This window comes from Centroberyx gerrardi, chromosome 7, assembly GCF_048128805.1.
Source record: "Centroberyx gerrardi isolate f3 chromosome 7, fCenGer3.hap1.cur.20231027, whole genome shotgun sequence".
NCBI classification, from domain to species: domain Eukaryota; kingdom Metazoa; phylum Chordata; class Actinopteri; order Beryciformes; family Berycidae; genus Centroberyx; species Centroberyx gerrardi.
In genome coordinates, this window is record NC_136003.1 from 13,515,879 (window position 1) to 13,534,696 (window position 18,818).

General features: G+C 42.7%; 2 protein-coding genes across 4 annotated transcripts; one reads left to right on the forward strand and one right to left on the reverse strand.

The window, feature by feature from the left end:
* The first annotated feature begins 676 nt into the window (after window positions 1-676).
* aspdh (aspartate dehydrogenase domain containing) lies at window positions 677-4,266 on the forward strand. The gene is made up of 7 exons (XM_071911903.2): window positions 677-743; window positions 997-1,141; window positions 1,298-1,382; window positions 2,140-2,289; window positions 2,806-3,029; window positions 3,120-3,259; window positions 4,101-4,266. Exons 1-7 carry the CDS (start codon window positions 689-691, stop codon window positions 4,136-4,138), a joined length of 837 nt encoding a protein of 278 aa, XP_071768004.1. The 5' UTR covers window positions 677-688; the 3' UTR covers window positions 4,139-4,266.
* Window positions 4,267-4,445: 179 nt separating this feature from the next.
* Window positions 4,446-17,334, reverse strand: gys1 (glycogen synthase 1 (muscle)). 3 transcript variants are annotated; one of them, XM_071911901.2, is made up of 16 exons: window positions 17,275-17,334; window positions 14,721-14,839; window positions 13,941-14,122; window positions 12,629-12,820; window positions 11,841-12,026; window positions 11,276-11,420; window positions 9,798-9,915; window positions 9,487-9,607; window positions 9,257-9,363; window positions 9,028-9,087; window positions 8,380-8,572; window positions 7,061-7,187; window positions 6,872-6,967; window positions 6,599-6,762; window positions 6,099-6,179; window positions 4,446-5,922 (listed from the first exon to the last, which is right to left on the reverse strand). In XM_071911901.2, the coding sequence occupies exons 2-16, from the start codon at window positions 14,836-14,838 to the stop codon at window positions 5,674-5,676; spliced, it is 2,139 nt and encodes a 712-aa protein (XP_071768002.1). In that variant the 5' UTR covers window position 14,839; window positions 17,275-17,334; the 3' UTR covers window positions 4,446-5,673. The 3 variants fall into 3 exon arrangements, with proteins under 3 accessions (XP_071768002.1, XP_078140810.1, XP_071768003.1); XM_078284684.1 differs by lacking the exon at window positions 17,275-17,334 and adding an exon at window positions 16,971-16,985; XM_071911902.2 differs by lacking the exons at window positions 14,721-14,839; window positions 17,275-17,334 and having other exon boundaries at window positions 13,946-14,091.
* Between the last annotated feature and the right edge of the window lie 1,484 nt (window positions 17,335-18,818).

Sequence of the window (18,818 nt, forward strand, 5' to 3'; positions counted from 1 at the left end):
ATTTGTTGGCAGTGGGGTGACGGGATAGGGTGGGGTGGGGTGGGGTGGGGTGGGGGGCAGTGGGAATTGCGGGAGTCACATCCCATATGTGCTTACAAGACAGCATTCTCTCTAAAAACGCAATCAAGCACACAGTAACACAGTAGATACAGGAGAAATGAGAAGAAATGTTTAGCAAATCGATTGATGTACACATACTGTAGGGATCCATTGCCGTTTCAGCAGTCAACTATAGTGGAAATTTGTTTCTAAATTACACATCTGAAACTGAAATTGTTGAAATGGATGGAGGAGGAGCCCAGCCTGTGATGATTCCACAGATTCAACAGCTAATGATTAACTTAGGCCTCTCCGAGTCAAACTTTGTACTGTGCATTCCCACAATTCATCGAGCAGTAGGCCGGTTGTTGTGCTTGGAGTTGGGAGACTCAGACCTGGAGGGGCGTGGGATTAATTGGTGAGTAGAGCAATAAATGCAGTGAAACAGAAGGTTGTGTAGGTCGGGATTCGGGGAAATCAGATAGGGAGTAGGGTCAAAGGCAAAACAGAGCGAATCAGACAGGGCAGGAGAGAAGGGTGGGTAGCATGGTTAGCTGTGTGTGTGTTTATGTGTGTGTGCGTGCATGTGTTAAGTTGCAGGTGAATGTTCTTGGCTTTTATGCGCTTGTTGGCTTTCTCTGCACAGGACATGGCTACCAGCGCTTCTACCCTAAGGATTGGAGTTGTGGGATATGGGCATCTAGGTTTGCACTTGAGTCCCCCCCCCCCCCCCCCCCCGAGCCCACCCGACACACACACACACACACACACACACACACACACATGCATCATCAGGAATCTGTTTCCTAAATTCATTAATCCATTTTCACAGCTAATCATCTATCATCAGATTGATTCACATTTGAGTGGATATATTCACATTGCCTTGGTAGTGAGTGACTGTGTGTGTGTGTGTGTGTGTGTGTGTGTGTGCGTGTGTGTGTGTGTGTGCTGTAGGGCAGTTCCTGGTGGAGAGGATCCTTAAAGACGGAGCGGCGATGGGTCTGACTCTGGGCTTCGTTTGGAACAGAAATACTGACAAGCTCAAAGGTTCAGTTCCTGATGAACTCATACTGGGTGATCTATCAGCCTTTACAAACAGGTGCACACACACACACACACACACACATGCAATATGAACCCATATGCAAAACACAGTAGCAGCATCTTGTGTTAACTAGACACTGCGGTAGACATGCACTTAGTGTGTTGTGTGTCCTTTTTGAACGTTGATGAATAAGCAGTGTGTGTTTTACAGGCGGTGTGATGTGATTGTAGAGGTGTGCCATCCTCAGATAGTGAAGGACTTTGGGCTGCGTTTCCTCTCTCAGTCTCATTTCATGGTGAGATTCTGCTCTTTTTGTCTGGGTTCTTATCTGGTAGAGTGTCATGCTGTGGTTGTGATAGAAATGTATAACTATAATAATAAAATGTACAATGTCTTTCAATAATAAAAGTTAAAGGCCATTTTATTTTCATGGTTTCATGACAAAAATAAAGAGGCGTTACCTTTATTCCATGCACTTGACGCTTAAGGAATTATGGGTAGAGATACATTGATCACTCCTTGGGACTGGCTGCTTATGTTCCTGTTCCTCAGCTGTAACAAGGGCAGAGATAGCTAGAATGTCATTTTTAGGTTTTATTTGGAGACTGTAATTCTTATTTTTTATTATAGCTGGCTTGACACTGGTTCATTCCTAGCAGGAGCTGTAGTTGAGATAGTGTGAATGTGTTTTGGATTTTGTATATTTTGGGGATTGTAAGCACATTTGGTCGACTATCTGATGATGTCTTTGTTTCCTGTTTCTTCAATAGTCACTGGTCAAAAATAACTTTGTCTGGTTAGATTTGCAAGACTGTAAACTAATGACATGTAACACATTTCTACTCTAAAGGTGTTGCTAAAAGATTTGAGGTGTTGTCTGTATCCAGGACAGTCACTGAAAACACTTACAACTATTACTTGTCAAGATGCTCACAGCTGACAAGCATGTAAAACTAAGCTAGTTTTCAATTACAAAGGTATGAATGACATCCTATTTTTTTATACTGCTACCCTCCTTCTCCTTCTGTCCCCTTATCATTTTGTCCTCTCAGGTCGGCTCTCCCTCTGCCCTTTCTGATCCTGATCTGAACCAGCAACTGCGTCAGGCCGCTAAGCAGCATGGCAGGACGCTCTATGTCCCCAGTGGTGCATTGTGGGGAGGCCAGGACATCCAGAGGTTGAATGATAGTGGGGCCTTGAAGGTAACAGGCTGTAGCCACTGACTGTTTGGCAAATGAGTTCTTTGATCAACACAATTGTGTGATGAGAAAATTAGTCTCAGTTTTCGGTCTGAGTCCAACCATTATTCAGTTTTCATGCTAAACCTTTAGCACTCCTTGTATGCTGAGTAGATGGTACAAGCTGGTTTAGTATCATCTCAAAAGCATGAACAATAGTGCCCTACAACTCTCCTAGTTGCATAATGGTAAACTGATCGCATGACTTGTTTGCCAAAAAGTGTCTGGGTTCCTTTAAACACTACCAAGCTCAGTTTGGCTTCATAGAGGAAAATGGCTATTGAAAATATAAGGCACCATTAAGATTCTCATACTAGGAACATCAATATAAGGTTGATTTTGCTTCAGTGATCGTAGGTCAGCATCCACACACTGAAAACGTGGCTGAATGTGACTCAATGTTACTCAAGTTGCCATGAACATCCTCTGTTCATCTTGTTTTTTGATTGAACTCTGTTTCTTCTCTTGAACACTTTTCAGGCTTTGTTCATCAGAATGTCCAAGCACCCGTCCTGCTTCCGGCTGACAGGAGACATGCTCTCTGATTGGACGGAGGGAGAGGGGAGGCGTGTGTTATTCAGTGGCTCAGTGGCAGAGTTGTGCCCTCTTGCTCCTAACAACGTCAACACCATGGCAGCAGCAGCAGTGGCAGCAGGAACGCTTGGCTTTCCTGGCGTTCGGGGAGAGATTGTGTCGGACACAGCGTGAGTCTCCCTAAGACCCTGACTAATGCTCATCTCCCCTCTAAATAAAGGAGAAATATTATAACCATCCAATTTCTCTCCCTACGCCAGGTTAAGTGATTTCCATGTGGTGGAGGTGGAGGTGACTGGAGCTAACGGCTTCTCAGTGCACACAGTGAGGAGGAATCCAGCCAAACTTGGAGCTGTAACAGGCAGCGCCACTTACAACTCCTTCTGGAATAGTTTACTAGGTGGGTCCTCTCGTACATCCTGATTTTAAACAATATTTTGGTGGAATATACACATACACAAACCACACATATGACTTGGTTCCCTTGGGAAACTAATCACCGGTGGCATTAAGATCCAATTTTTTAATCTTAATCTTTAATTGATGAGCAAACATGCCAAATTATTTAAACCAGGAGAGACTACGTTTGAATGAATCAGAGCAAACTTTGCTGAATTTGCACAGCAAGAAATTGAAATGATTTGCTAGATGTGGCTTTGGTGTAGACAAGGCCCCATCAGTGATAGATCTTCATGAGGACGACCCGTCCGTTTTGACCCCAGTTGGAGCCTACTGAAAAACTGATATAGAATAAATCTTTTATACACTTATGACTTTTACGATTAAGGTTCCACAATAAAAGCGTAAGAGTAATGTGACTATGAATATCCAGGGCTATTCGGGGCATAGCCTTTTACTCTGAAATATATCATTATACCACAGGTATTATGACAAACCTTAGGACTAAGTACTTCAAAGATGGGCAATAAAAGACTAGCTATGACTAATTACAGTCACGAATTACAGTACTTTTCAACAGGGAAGTGGGTATACAAATGCTTTATGGAGGAGAATGGAGATAAAGACATAAGGATATACATTTAAACCCAATATATTTAAACCCCAAATAAAAGCCTCATCCCTTAGATTTTGAAACTTATAAGGCTGATACAAATTCAGTGCGCCAATATGGTAAAATCAGGGTACAAAATGAAAAGATCTGGAGTTTGTGTGTGCGCAAACAAGTGGCGTGTCATCAAGATTCTCATTTTTTTTAACCGTTGCATTTTTTTTTCTTTCAGTTTGCAAAGGCCATGGGGGCCGAGTTTACCTGTGCTGAAGGAGGTGAGGACTCAGGAGGATTCACTAACACACAACCCAATATGAGGGACGGTGGTTACTGAGTTACTGACGATACATCTAGATATATTGTAAGATGATCTACTGCACGTTTCCAGATAAATTAGACTGTGGATAGTGGATAAGATGTGTGGATGGTGTTACTGGGTCAGTATGTTGTCCCTTATCTAGAGCATTTGAATACCCACAAACCCTTGGTTCTATGTGTTGCAATAAACGGCATCCAAACAAAGAAAGAAGAACCTGATATAATTTGTAACACACACACACACACACACACATATATGTATAGATATTTAAACTTTATTTAAGTTCATCTGGTGCAAGATTGTAACAAATGATAGACTCTTACAGGGAGTGTGTGTTCTCCTGGTAAAACCATTTTCCCTTCTTCCAAAACAGACAACTAGTTAGACGTACAGCAGCTCCCTTTCCAGCCCTTTCTCTTGTGTCTTTCATCTAAAAACATGGCTGCCATCTCAGGATAAAGTCCCTTTTCTCTCTTCTCATCTCCATTCCTTTTCCAAAATAAATACTCGTAGAAACAGGCAAGAAACAGGCAAACCCAAAACCATCTACACACAAGCGCACACACAGACAGATAAACAGGAGTGTGAGGTTGCTGATCGATAATTGTAACTGAAAAGGCGGTGGTACAATAAGGCGCAGAAACAAAAAACAAAAACACACACGCAACACTATTCTCGAAATGAGAGAACCGAGAGCTTTTCAGCATTGTGTTCTGAGGCAGTTTGCTGATGTGCGGGTGTGTGTTGTGTGTTTCACTTCCATTCTAGGACGCTTTATAGTAAATAGGAGGTTTGGAAGAAAAAATGTGCTACCACGAGGTGGACAGTTGAGTTCAAAACAGTGTGTCGTCTTCACCCTTTTAAGCAAAATACATAAGCGAGATAGGTGCTCTCTGTGGCTACTGACAGCAACTTAACTGTCTTCACACAGGCCGCTTTGCCAGGAAAATGGCCGTTGCAGCTTCAAATGTGTAAAGATGACAAGCTGGTAAAAAGGAGGGTTATGTTTTCCCTGCTGTGACCCACCTCTGAATCAAGTAAAAAAGCCTCATGATAATCCTCCATTTTATATTCAATGCTTCATACCTATGCTATCCAGTGTTAGTGCCCTAAGAAATCCAGCAACGGTGTATTTTTATTTTTTTTTTTCTTGTTGAGCTTTCAATTAGCCCTTTCTAATTTATTCCACAAAGTAAGCCACTGGTTTTACTGCTGGTGTAACTGAAAAATACCAAGACATATTAAACCAACAGATATTAAAAAAATACTGAGGTACACACAGGTTGGGAAGACATCGACGGTGATGTAATTTTCACAACAAGCTGATGTTATATTTCTCTTAACATCTCACGTTCACTCAACTGCACTCATCTATGAAGTGTCTGAGTACACGGATGGCCGCAACGATTGCCACAGAAACGTTTCACTAGTGTGTTCAGCGTGAGTGTGTGTGTGTGTGTGTGTGTGTGTGTGCTGCGTGTCTGTCTCAGTTTTTCTCGCCGGCGGCACCGTCACCGTTCCCGTTGGCCCCATGCACAGCGTAAGCCTTGTTTTTGAACGGCAGGGAGAACGGCTGGCGGATGTTCACCCGGTCCTTCTCTGCCTCCAGATCCTCATCGTAGCGTTCTTCGTCTTCATCGTTGTCCTCGGCCTCGCTGTGGTGGGGGGAGGAGTGGCGGGACAGGGACGGAGACGGGGGCACCGAGGCCGGGCGGGGGTAACGGAAACCCGAGGCCTGGAGAGGAGAGACGAGGAGGCAGCGAAACGTCAAGCGGAGGATGGAGATGAAAGTATTTTACCTCCATAAATGGAATGAACAAGTGAACAAATGAAGCGGGCAAAAGCTGTATACACCCCCCACCCACACACACACACACACACACACACACACACACACACACGTGGACTTACCGAGGTGGGCTCATGAGGTTCATATAGGTAGGTGTCAGGGAAGGCTTTAGCCAGGGCCATGTGGCGGGCAGATATGTAATACTAATGCAGAACAGGAGACAGAGAAACAAAATCTAATTCAGTTTGACGTCATCACACGAACACTGCAAAAATTGCCAAGTTCCAGACCTATCAAGCTTATTTCATGATATTTTTAGTCAAATTATCTCACTGCACTGACAGATAATCTTTCTGCTTTCAATAAATTTCACTTGATGCATGTCAAAATGACTTCTTTCAAGAAATCATTTTAAGAAACTTTCTCCAAGACAATTTCACTTTTACCAAGTAAATGTCCTGAAACAAGTTACATTATCCTGAAAAAAAAGTTGCTGAAATTTGAATTTCACTAAAAAAATAAAAGCTTAAAATAAGCTTGATAAATCTGGATACAAGATAAATAGCAAGTGTGTCAGTTTTTGCAGTGAACAAAATGAGCTTTGTGTCTTTTTGAGCCTCACCCTGCCCAGGTATCTCCAGTCCAGCAGGTCGCTCAGACGCTCGGTCCGGTTCCTTTGGATGATCCGCTGGCGCCGACTCTGCTTGCAGAACTGGAACAGGAAGGAAGTGAGCTGGTTGCACGACTCGTCCACGCCGCGGTACCGCCGGTCCAGGATGTAAATACCTGCAAATAGGAGGGGAAGCATCAATAATCTCTGTAAAATCATTTTAAAGAAAAATAATTAGTCCAAATCCATTGGGAATTTGACAGATAATATATAAAAGGAACCCACCATATGCTGAAGGGTCCGCTATGTGTTCCTCCATGAAACAGCCAAAGCCCGACAGATTAGTGGAGATTGATGGGATTCCCATGACTGTGCACTCAGCTGAGGGGAAAACAGACAGAGAGGCCCATTTAGCATTTCATATTATTGTATCAACACACACACACACACACACACACACTGGGTGAGTCATACCTGGTGTGTAGCCCCACGGCTCATAGTAAGATGGGAAGACGCCAAGGTGGCAGCCTCTTACAAACTCCTCATAATCCATGGGAAGTAGAGGAGAGGTGGACGACAGGAACTCTGGATGGAAGATAACCTGATGGATGGAAAAGCCGGTCGTTTCAGTACCAGAACAGGATATCTGAGTATATACTGTATATATATATCACAACAATTAGTGTAGTAGCAAATTCCCATTCTTGGCTAAAAGCGTCTGTGTTGGCTGAAAATAACTGAAGAAACTCATGAGTCATCATGTGCCATAGGGGCTACCATCACTAGAAAGGCTACGAGCTATGGGTGAGCAAAGTGATGGGGATGTATGAAAATGTCCTTGAGGGTTTCCGCTTCATTCAGCACAGCAAGTTTGTCTTTGTAACTTTACAGTCAGACCTGGGTCTGCCTGGGAGCGAAGGACAGTTTGCCAGTTCCAAATCTACTTTCAAGTGATTCAACCATTCTACCTTTTTATTTATCAGTGTTTCCTCTCACTGAACCAGCATGGATCCATTAAAAATGAATGGGTGTGTGCTCAAAGTCCTTAGAAGAAAATAAAAACATAATTTGATTTGTGAATTATTTAGACTGGTGGCAAGGCGTGTCCTGAAGTAGAACCAAGCACAATCTAAACTCAATTTGTTCTCATTATTCATGTCATCATTGGTGACATTGTCATCTACAGTGGGTGCACTCATTTAACGGCTCCTGGACGGGTGACGTACCGGCTGGGCAGGCTCTGAATCAGCAGCAGAAACCAGCAAACAAACGGAAAAACCACATGGTGGAGGACAACAATCTAATGAGTAAACACTCTGCAATTCAATGGACAAAAGTATCAACAGAAACATTCACAGGCCATGTAGGCCTACATTTCCTTATCCACATATTCACGATTGATGTTTCTGTTTTCTTGGGGTGCAGAACATGTAAATTACACATGAATTCTTACATTAAACTGTATTCAGCAGCAGTGATGCTCTTCTTCTCACTTGATCTGTACCTGCCCATCACGTGACCAGGAGGGTCCTGGGTGCCCTTAGACAAGCACACCCAGTGTGACTGCTTCTATTTTAGGACACGCCTCATGACGGGTGTAAATAAATCACAAATTGAACTGGGTATATTTATGTATGTGAGCTTTTTGTGTACTCTATTCTGAGAAAAGTTGCTCGATGTTGATAAATAAAAAGGTACAGAAGAAATCTTTGTGCAGGGGGAATAACTACTAATAACATATCTGTGAGTGACTGAACCCCTTTGATCATATTATGGAGAGCGTTGTGATGCACCTTGACCCGGTCAGCGGAGCTGTTGAAGAGGCCGATGCGGCGGATGCAGTTGAGGATGGGGTCGCTGCTGTCCTCCAGCATGTTGTGGGTACAGATGGGAGGCTGGCACTGTCTCTGAGTCGCAAATATGGCACGCTTCATTATGGTGAAATCCTCTTTATCCAGCATCTTTGACACATCTGGTAGCTGCCCACTAGGCAAAACAGATTGTTACAGACTTAATGATGAAAAGAAACTGGCAAAATAATAACCTTCATCACATCGGATTTGTAAATCATGTATCTGGGTTTCTAATTCATCTTCAAAAACAATTACAATATATATATTAGCATGAATCAATTTAGTTATTTGCCAGCTTTATCACAAACAGACATAAAATCCAAGGTTGACTGGATATTTTAACATCATGATTGTTTTTCTCCATAAATCAGAACTGCAACTTAGATGTTGTTAGGAAGTCCACAAGATGGTTGCAAAACTGAAACATGCAGATTCTGTTTAATTACAGCTTAATACGTTTTCCACTTTTTGAATTGAGCTGGTTGTCTCTTACAATCATGATATTTTAATTTGATGTTGTTATAAGACAGGTCATTGCATGTGGCCTCTTACAGGTTTCATAAAGTAGTCTGCAAGCGGTCTACTTACACTAGCAGTGACTCATAAAGTTTCTTTCCGAAACGTTCCTTCACGGTCTGAGCAGTATCCCTGTCAGTAGAAAAAAGTACAATAAGCACAATACTCCTTATGGCAATATGATAAAGGATATCATTACATGAATTTGCCTACTATAAAATCAGTCAAGGTGCCTCTGGGCCCACACCCACCCACCCCCTCCATCAGCAGAGGAGGGATGGCGGATGAAAAGCAAACTCACCACAGCTGCTTCCTGACTGCTTGGCCTTTCAAGGTCTCCACATTGAAATTGTTCGTCCTAGCTGGCATGATGAAGAATGCAATGACCGTCACATCACTGTGGTTGACCTGTGACAGACGGGCCAGAGGGGAATCAGGGTTAAGTTTTAACACCTAGGATCCACCCCTCTCCCACAGACACACACATAAACACAGGACCGCACACACACACACACACAAACACACACTTACCCTCAGCAGATAGTTGAGTCTGGCTAAAGCCTCCAAGAAGATGTCAGCTCCTTTGTTGGAGAATTCGTACCTTCCAGCTATGAAAAGGAACAAACACTTGTCCAGGTTGAAGTCCAGATGCCTAACGGTCAAGACAAAAAAATCTGTCAGAATATATGGATGAGTGTAGCGCTTTGGTATTGGCTTACTGTGTTAAATGAGCACACATTCATACACAGACATTCTAAATTCAACATTCATCCTCCTCGAACATGCTGCGAATGTTTTGAATACACTATATAACGCTGGTAATGTGTGTGGTGGTCTCTGACCCGTAGAAGTGTCCTCTGATGAACTCCTGGATGCGGCTCTTGCTCTGAGCGTGGAGGTTCTGAAACTCGTGCATGGCCGAGAACTTCTTCACGTTCAGCCCGTTTGGAGTGATGACGTCTGTGCGTGGTGGGAGAGGTTAAGGGACGGGAAATGCAGGGGAGAGAGAGAGAGAGAGAAAGTGAGAAAGAAACAAAGACAGAAAAACGGAGAGAGAGACAGAGAGAAAGAGAGAGAAATCAGTTTCACGCACCACTCTTGAACACAGCATAAGCTACCTTTACCGTAGTTTTTTTTTTGACAATATAAAAATCATAGTAAAAATTTGGCTTAAAATATTTGATAGCTGTAATCAGTTGTACAGTGGTGAAGTATCAAGTCCACTCACATGATAGCTACGCTAGGTGGGAGAAGCACTTAACAGAAGATCTATACCCAGAATCTTTGTAGAAGTATCCTTAACATCCAAAGAAAAACACCAACAAATGAATGCCATATAGAAATAGGCAGATATCCATTGAAAAGTATTAAACATTTTGAATCACCTTCAATCCTGTCTAAAAATGTTGATTATTTCTGTTTTGATGCCTTGGTAATGTTTTTTTTTGTTGTTTTTTTTTTGCAAAATTCATAGCAATCATACCCTTCATACAAAAATCAAAATGTTGCAATTTAAGCAGCTTAAAGCTAGCCCAGACAGCTGCGACATGGCCCACACTTCACACCATGAGGTAACCAGTAGGAGAGTATATGAGGAGAGAGGAGTTACACTAGATGGGGCTCTCACTGACGCTGTCCTTCCCTGAATTTAGGGGATTAAGTCAAATGATAAAATGAATAGCCAAGAGTTCAGTAAGCAGGCCTATAGGTTGATATACAGCTATGCTCCTTTGAGAGCAGCTGTGTGTATTTGAATCTTCACCTCGTGAAGCATCTATAATCATAACATCTGTAGGTGTCTCTCTGTCACCTTGTGTTCACACTGCAAGCAACTCAAACAACAAGTCACCACAAAGCTACAAAGCTGAGTGAGCAGGGGACCTTGGCCAGTGTTCCTGATCAACGAGCTTGCCAAGGCTGAACTTTTCATCAGTCATCAGCCGCCAACAGCCAGATTTCCATGCTTCCTTTTTTCCCTACAGATGTGATTGTGTTTCATTAACAGTAGTTCCGCTTGCCAAGAGCAAAAGGCACGAGCAGCTGATTACAGCCATTCAAGGTTCCCAGTTCTCTACAACTCTTATATGATAGACTGCAGCTCAAGAATGATGCTTGGAGAACGGCTGCATCCATTGTTGGGGTTGATATTAAACTCTCAAGTTTATTGAGTTTTTTCTGTTTATTTTCAATTAATGCTATCTAGGTAGCTATGTTAACCAATTAAAACGATGCAACATTATGAAAGGCAATACCAAAGCAGTGAAAAATGCATGACTTGCAGGCCAGAGGTTAATTCACCTCCACAGGGTCTCAGACACACCTGGTTTCCTCTTGAGCAGGTGCTCTGCCTCGATGGCTGTGATCTGTGACACGGTGGTGAAGACATGAGCGCAGCGCGCAGCCGCCCGCTCCAGACAGTACCGGTGGTAGATCTGTCTGTCTCCTGCCTCCTTATCCACGTTGAACTGAAAGACAGTCAGACAGAGAGAGAGAGAGAGAGAGAGAGAGAGAGAGAGAGAGAGAGAGAGAGAGAGAGAGAGAGAGAGAGAGAGAGAGAGAGAGAGAGAGAGAGAGAGAGAGAGAGAGAGAGAGAGAGAGAGAGAGAGAGAGAGAATAACCTGATGAGGAATTGGATGCAGAAGCAAAGAAATCACTGTTGATCTTTTCCTCCACATGTCAATACCTTGTTGAATTCTTAACCCAACAAATTTAGACCTCGCCATTGGAATTGCAAATTTTCACAGTGAAGTTCTGTTGTGCTTTTCTTAGCTCTGTCTGATTACGTATTTATTGTGTCTTGTTTGCTTTTAATCTTTAATCTAGATCCTTTCCAACAGACACATGTACACAGGTGCACACAAACACACACACACACACACACACACCTCATCAAGGTTGTTATAGAAGTCGACGTTGCCGGCACACAGGTAGCGCCCCAGCAGTGTGGCGTGTGTGGTGAAGATGGTTGCGATGGGCAGCTGTCTCTGTCGACACAGCATCAGGCCCAGGCCGGCCAGCCACTCGTGGAAATGGGCCAGGATGTGGGGAGGCTCCTCACACTGGGATGCATACTGCGATACAGGAGAACACAGGTCAGCGTGGACGACACACACACACTTACACATGAATTCACACGCATATAGTCTTCTTCACAGGCCTCCTAGGGTGTCTGCAGGTTTCAGAAAGCCAAATTTGAGACTTTTTAAAACCATTCAAATGCTACTAGGAAATTAATTTAAGACCTATTTAAAAACCAAAATGAAGAACATAGCTAATGAAAGTTGTGAAACTATAAATGAGCAGAATAAGAAAAAGGACACCAGGAAATTAATTGTTAAGGGACATGAGATCCAGTTGTGTTTAGTAAAGCAGATAAGATGTACAGTATATTGTACTACTAACCCTGTTCTGTATTAATCAAATGGTTGACATGCAGCACAAAGAAACCTGTCATTGCATGGTGAAAAAAAAGACTTTTAATTACTGTATTTAGGACATTTTAAGGTGCAAGCATGTTAACCAAATCTCTAATTTTAACGCAGTTGACAGGCAAAGTTAGAGGAGTCCAGGGAACACACAGACTGTATCATGTACTCAAACTGTGCGTCATATCTCTTATCTCATATCTCATATATCACTTTCACATCTCGTCAGTGGATGCCGGCTGTCTGACCTCTCCCAGGAGCCAGGCGGTCAGGAAGCCGAACAGCACGGCGTCGTTGGCCTCGCGGTCGAACCACGGCACGCCGATGGCACAGTTCTCCCACAGCTCGCTCTTCCAGCGGTCCAGAGACCAGGCGGTGAAGCCCACGTCGATCAGAACCACGTAGGGGCTGCCCTCGATCAGCCAGCGCCCGAAGTAGACCTGGGGGGTGGGGGGGGGGGGTGGAGAGGGGGGTTATTAAATAAGTGAGCATGATAGAGAGGGAGGGACAGTGGAAATCTGTGAAAATAAATAAAAAAAACTAAGGACTTTGACTCCATCTAATTTAGGAGTGGGGATGATTAAATGACTAGCCGGTTAATCACTAGGCGATGCATTAGTTAATAAGAGAAATACTAAAAAACACTCAAATACTAAGAAATACAACACATTTATATTTACCTACATCCAGAGTTTCCAGAGCAAAACAATACATTTCCATGACTTATTTTTGCCATCTTTCTATATGTAGATGAGCTGGTTAGTCATTTTCACGACATTAGATTAATGGGTAGTAAAATTAGTCAAAATATCCATTCCTAATCTAACTGTATTTTCCTTTCATTGCAAACATCTAGACGATCCCCATAACAAAACAGTTTCCCAACCACAACCCAAGGTAAACTGATATGGTGTTTCACTCTGACACAGAGTCACATTGTTTCAAGTCTAATAAACCAGTGTATAGATATGTAGGACTTAGTTTAGTATACAGGACCTCATTTTTTTAAACAGTAGTTTCATAGTTTTCAGTCTAAATGAATTGCACTGGTGTTGCTTTTTTGGGCGGACTGAAAGGTCTTCTGATTCAAGACAAACCAGACAGGCTTCTAAAAATGCTGAACTACCCCTTTAAAATAGTACTGCTACCGCTCTGCATAGCCTTGACCCATAATGCCACAGTGCTCCTACAGTGACACAGCAAACACATATAGCACAAAACATTAACTGCACACACAGTCATCTATTTCTGGGTGAGAGAGAGAGAGAGAGAGAGAGCGAGAGAGAGAGAGAGAGAGACATTGATACACCCTCTAACCTTTGAGGGGAAATGCCAGAGGGTTTAGAGACACGGTTAGGAACAGAGAAAGAGAGGGCAGAGAAAGAGAGGGAGAGATATGAAAAGATGGACTGAAAAAGAGGGATAAATCTGCGTGTCTAACAGGGCTTTCACTCATCTTGACTCTTCAAACTAAAAATACTGTCCTGTAACATTCAAACTGGCACATATTTGACTCAGAGGTGTGTGTGTGAAGAGTTTACTGTATAGGTATGGTAGTACCTTACACCCACTGGCATTCATCTTGTCGATGGTTCTCTTCAGAGCCGGGTTGGTGGGCTCGATCAGCTCCACCTGGGTGCGCACGTTGCTCTCCACATAAGGACCTACCAGGAAGTAGTTCTCCCCCCATTCCTCCGCGGTCAGACGGGCTTTGGTCTGGATGACAGTGTAGATGCCTCCAACTGCACATACACACACAAGGTCAAGACAACCTGTTACTAGTCGTTACTGTGAGTCTCTTACAAATGAGGTTAAACAAAAATGTATACACTACCGGTCGAAAGTTTGGACACACCTGATTGAATGTAGGCTACTATGTTTTTCATTCTCTTAAAGCCATTTTGATCTAAAGGCTTATGCTTAAATGCTTGAAATTAGTTTTTTTTAGACAAATATAAATAGTGAAATTGATGCCTATGTATGAATTTCTTTCCAAAGCCTTTGCCTTTCCATCAAGGCAAAGGGCGGCTACTTTAAAGAATCTAAAATATAAGATAGTTTTGGGTCACTGCATAATTCCATTTGTGTTATTTCATAGTTTAGTGTCTTTACTATTATTCTAAAATGTGAAAAATAGTAAAAAATAAAGAAAAATGTCTAAACTTTTGACAGCTTTTAAATGCTTATAGACTTTTTTTTATTTTCACAAACTTTCAAGAGGACATACACACACAATCGCGCACAACCAAGGAGCGAACACATATGCATGTGCACACACACACACACACACACACACACACACACACACACACACACACACACACACACACACACACTTGCCTTTGTTGGCGACCTCCCAGGCGATTTCAAAAAGAACAGCATCCTCCAAATCAAACTCCTCGTCCCACTCCTCCAGTCCTGAGAGGGAAGTGACGGACAGGCTGCGAGCCAGCGGCATGCTGGGTAAACACAGAACACGCACCATTGAGACGGAAGTTCCCTGCAACTGTGTGTACGCACAATACACGGTCTAGGATGATGGCTTCCTGCACTCTCACTTGTTGAGCTCATTTTTCCCACCAAAAACTCTGTTGAGGATTGAGCAATTCACACTAGACTACCAGGTTTTTACATCAAAACCCTGTCCTACCTTTTCTTCCTGGTCCTGATTTCTTTCCCTGGCACTTCAATCATATATTTATCATCCTAGGGACACAAGAATATCTGTTACATAGACTGTTGGGATGCTCTGACTTTCACCCTTGTACTTGTTCCTATTAGTTGCTTTTGATGTTGGTAGTCCAGGAATTAAAAGTTTATTCCACAGATGACTCATTGTAAGCTGTTCTGGATAAGTATGAGTATCAGTTAAATCCCTAAAATGGAAATGGAAATACAATGATTTACCACTATAAGCGTAAAATACACGTTTCTCTAAACATCATGACATTTCACCACACACCGACAAACCAGTATGTCTACAATGAACCGCACATAACTGCCATTTCATAACTCCTATTACACTATAATGCTGTGATGTAAACACAACAGACAGGTTTTAACTTATTTCACAATTCCTCAACGATTTCAACCACTCTGAAGCTAGAAAATAACAGGTCAGTGTCTCTAGACTCAAATCCAAACCACCTGGTGGAATAGAAGATAAAGTTTCTTGCTACTTTCTTGAAAATGTAACGTTTTGAAAATTAATTTCAAACCTTCTCCTTTCAAAAGTGATAACCGATAGGAACCTGATAGAGAATAGCACTGAATCCATATTTACCCTTTGGCATATTTACCCTTGGGCAGTTCTCACAAGAAAATCCAGCCAATCACTTCACAGCCAGCGAAGCGGTACGTTGTGTAACACAGATACAGTACTACTTGTGTGCGTGTGAAGTATGGAGAGGTGTGTGTGTGTGTGTGTGTGTGTCTGTATAATATGAGATGGTCAAAGGCCTTCTTCTGGCAGCCTTCCCATGAAGCTGAAGTACACACATAACTGACACACACAAACACATAGACAACCTTGAATATCACACACTGCATGATCCTACAGCTGAAGAGCATCAAGTGGGCTTTGAGTCGGCTTCTGAGGGAAAGTTTGAATCTTAACTGTGCAGTGTTGAGTTGCCAGTAGTTTGTTTTTGAGTACATCAGACATAAATACAGCACTGTAGCTCTTGACATGATTTAGTTTATCTTTCTTCACAGTTTTAGCAGTGGCTGCATCACTGCCGACTGACTGTAAGGGAAACATTGCACAACACGTACTCCACACTTCAGTGCCTGCTTGGATGTGGGTAAATGGTGCAACTTCCTGAAACAAAGGAGGGTGTGAGTGTGAGAAAGGAAGCAGAGGCGGAGGAAAGAGAGGGACACGGATCAGGTATGAACTTGACTCAGTCATTCATACTGTGGCAGTTGTTGACATGCTCCAACAGAACGCTGTCATCTTGTGCAAAGCCACAAAAATTAAGCTGTGCACACACACACTGGGTTAAACGAGGACAGAGGGAAAACACTCTTCCCCCCTATTCCCCAATCCAGTCCATCATTTTGCTGTTTTTCACGGTCCTGTGATTCTCTCTCATTTTGGCCTCAAATCCCATCAGTATACTCTGCTGATGTCCTGACCTCACATTCCTATCTATGTTCTTGCACTGGCTAAACGACAACAGTGTAATGATATAACAAAAAGGGACAGGATAAAGGCCGTGCAATGTTAATGGTTAAGTTATCAGTTCATCAGTGTCCTATCCTGTTCAAGTCCAACGCTTGATAAAAGTCCAGAGCAGGAGCCCCGATCAGATCTCTGACACACTGTACATCCTCTCAAACAAAACCACATCCAGTTGCATGCAAAATCTTGTGACTGAGCAAAAACATAGGGATGTTTATGGCTTAGGGGAACTACTGGGAGCTATGGAAAAATGGACAACTCTCTCTCTCTCTCTCTCTCACACACACACACACACACACACACATATCATGTGTGCATCCACTCTGTCATGGAGTATAGTATAAGTCAGTGAGGTTTTGCATCAGACCTCCTGATGTCCCAGATCAGAATATGAAGGCTGTACCCACCTTTGGTAGTGCTACGCCAACAGAAGCCAGATCACATCCACAATGCCAACAGTCCTATACAGCATGGCGGAAGGTGTGTGATGTTGAGAATGTTTTATCTTTTCTGTGCCATGTTATGTCATCAGCACAGAGACACACAGAAGTTGCATTTATTGGAGTTGAACGCGACACGCGAACGTGACAGCAGGCACCTACACTGCAATCCTGCTGCGGAAACGCGCGAGGACACCGCGTCCTGATGCGCGCTCGTTACGAAATTAAATATTAAATTAATGTCATTCTTTGAAGAAACAGGCCTACTCACCCTTCGATTTTGTCCCAACTTCACAAAGATAAACTACGGCAGCATTAGCAGCTGTCACAGTCAATCCAAAAAACAAAAAAAAAACAAAAAAAAAAAAAAGCCAAGAGAGACGGGAAAGGGGCGGCGGCCTTATTTAAATGTCAGTGATTCGCATTGGTTTGATGCATTTTCTGTCATTTTGAGGGACAAGGGGCTCGTGGCTAGTGGTCCAGGAAGAAGGTGGGGTTGTGAATGTGGTCTCGGCCCTCCTTAATTTACATTATTCATGAGCTTTATTCCCATTGGCCTCGGTCCCGGTCTATTCTCCGCCTCTGGAAACAACGTGACAGGAATTGGGCGTTTTCCCCAGCTGAGAGACGCGATTGGCTGAGCGGAGTTTAAAGGGATTTTACAGTGGTTGGTGAATTATCATATCAACCCTAAAAAAAAGAGAGGGGAGTCGTGGGTAACGTGAGCAACGAGGCAACTTTTTTTTCCTTTTTTTCTCCGAAGAGGAGGGAGAAGGGCAAGAGAGTTATTTATAATGCCTGCTAAGGGTCAGGGAACATAGCTGGGGGAATACAACGTGACCGGTGACATTAAAAGACACCCAACCCCTCTACATATCTCTCTGATGTATCCTATATTAACCCTTACAGCTGTTTTCCACCAGACTCCCTCTCAGTCTAAACAGCCCCCGCAGTCAGCCTGACCACATCGGCCAACAGGTCTGGGTCTATATTGGTGGAGCTTCTGGGAATAAAGGGAGGCCAGAGAGACAGACCTTCACCCAGAGGAGAAAGGTTCAGATCCCCTTGACAGGAAAACATCTGCTGAAGTGCTTAAGTGTCACTGAGCATAAGGCACTGAAGCCCTGTAGCTGACCTCTGACCTCTGAGGGGGGTGCAAACAAAAAGATTAGTAAAGTATCACACTGATTATTATTATTATTAATAAAATGAAGTGTACTCAGTGACAAGATTAGATGAGATCACTTTGTTGCAACTTTACTATTTGAAACTAGGTAAACATAATCCCCAATCAACTCTCATCAATGCAGATCCTAAGATCTAAAACTGCTTCAGGAACATCTTAGTGATAAATCTGTTACACTAAATAGTTTTCTGTGCTTAATGTCATATTGCTAAGGTGATGTGCTTAGAATGTTATTCTTAACATTCTCTTTTTTACTTCATCTGGCACTTATATTTCTTTTGACTGTTTTCTTTTTCTTTTATTTGATGATGTCAATAAAAAACTAAAACTAGACTGAAAGGATTTGTAGAATAGAATAGAATAGAATGTTTGCTGGAAAATGATGATAATATGAAGTCTATATTGTTTTATCATATAATCATCTATTCGACAATGGCCGACTCGGTTGTATTCATGAAACTAGGAATTTGAAATATTTGTATTTGTCAATGGGAAAATGAACTGAGAATGTAGTTTGACAGAACTTGAGCAGTGGGGCGCTAGTTGTCATTTTCTTCATTCGTGGCTCGCTTTTCCGCTTTGAGAGAGTTCATTTCTAGAAATATTAAACATTGCTTTGCACGAGCTAT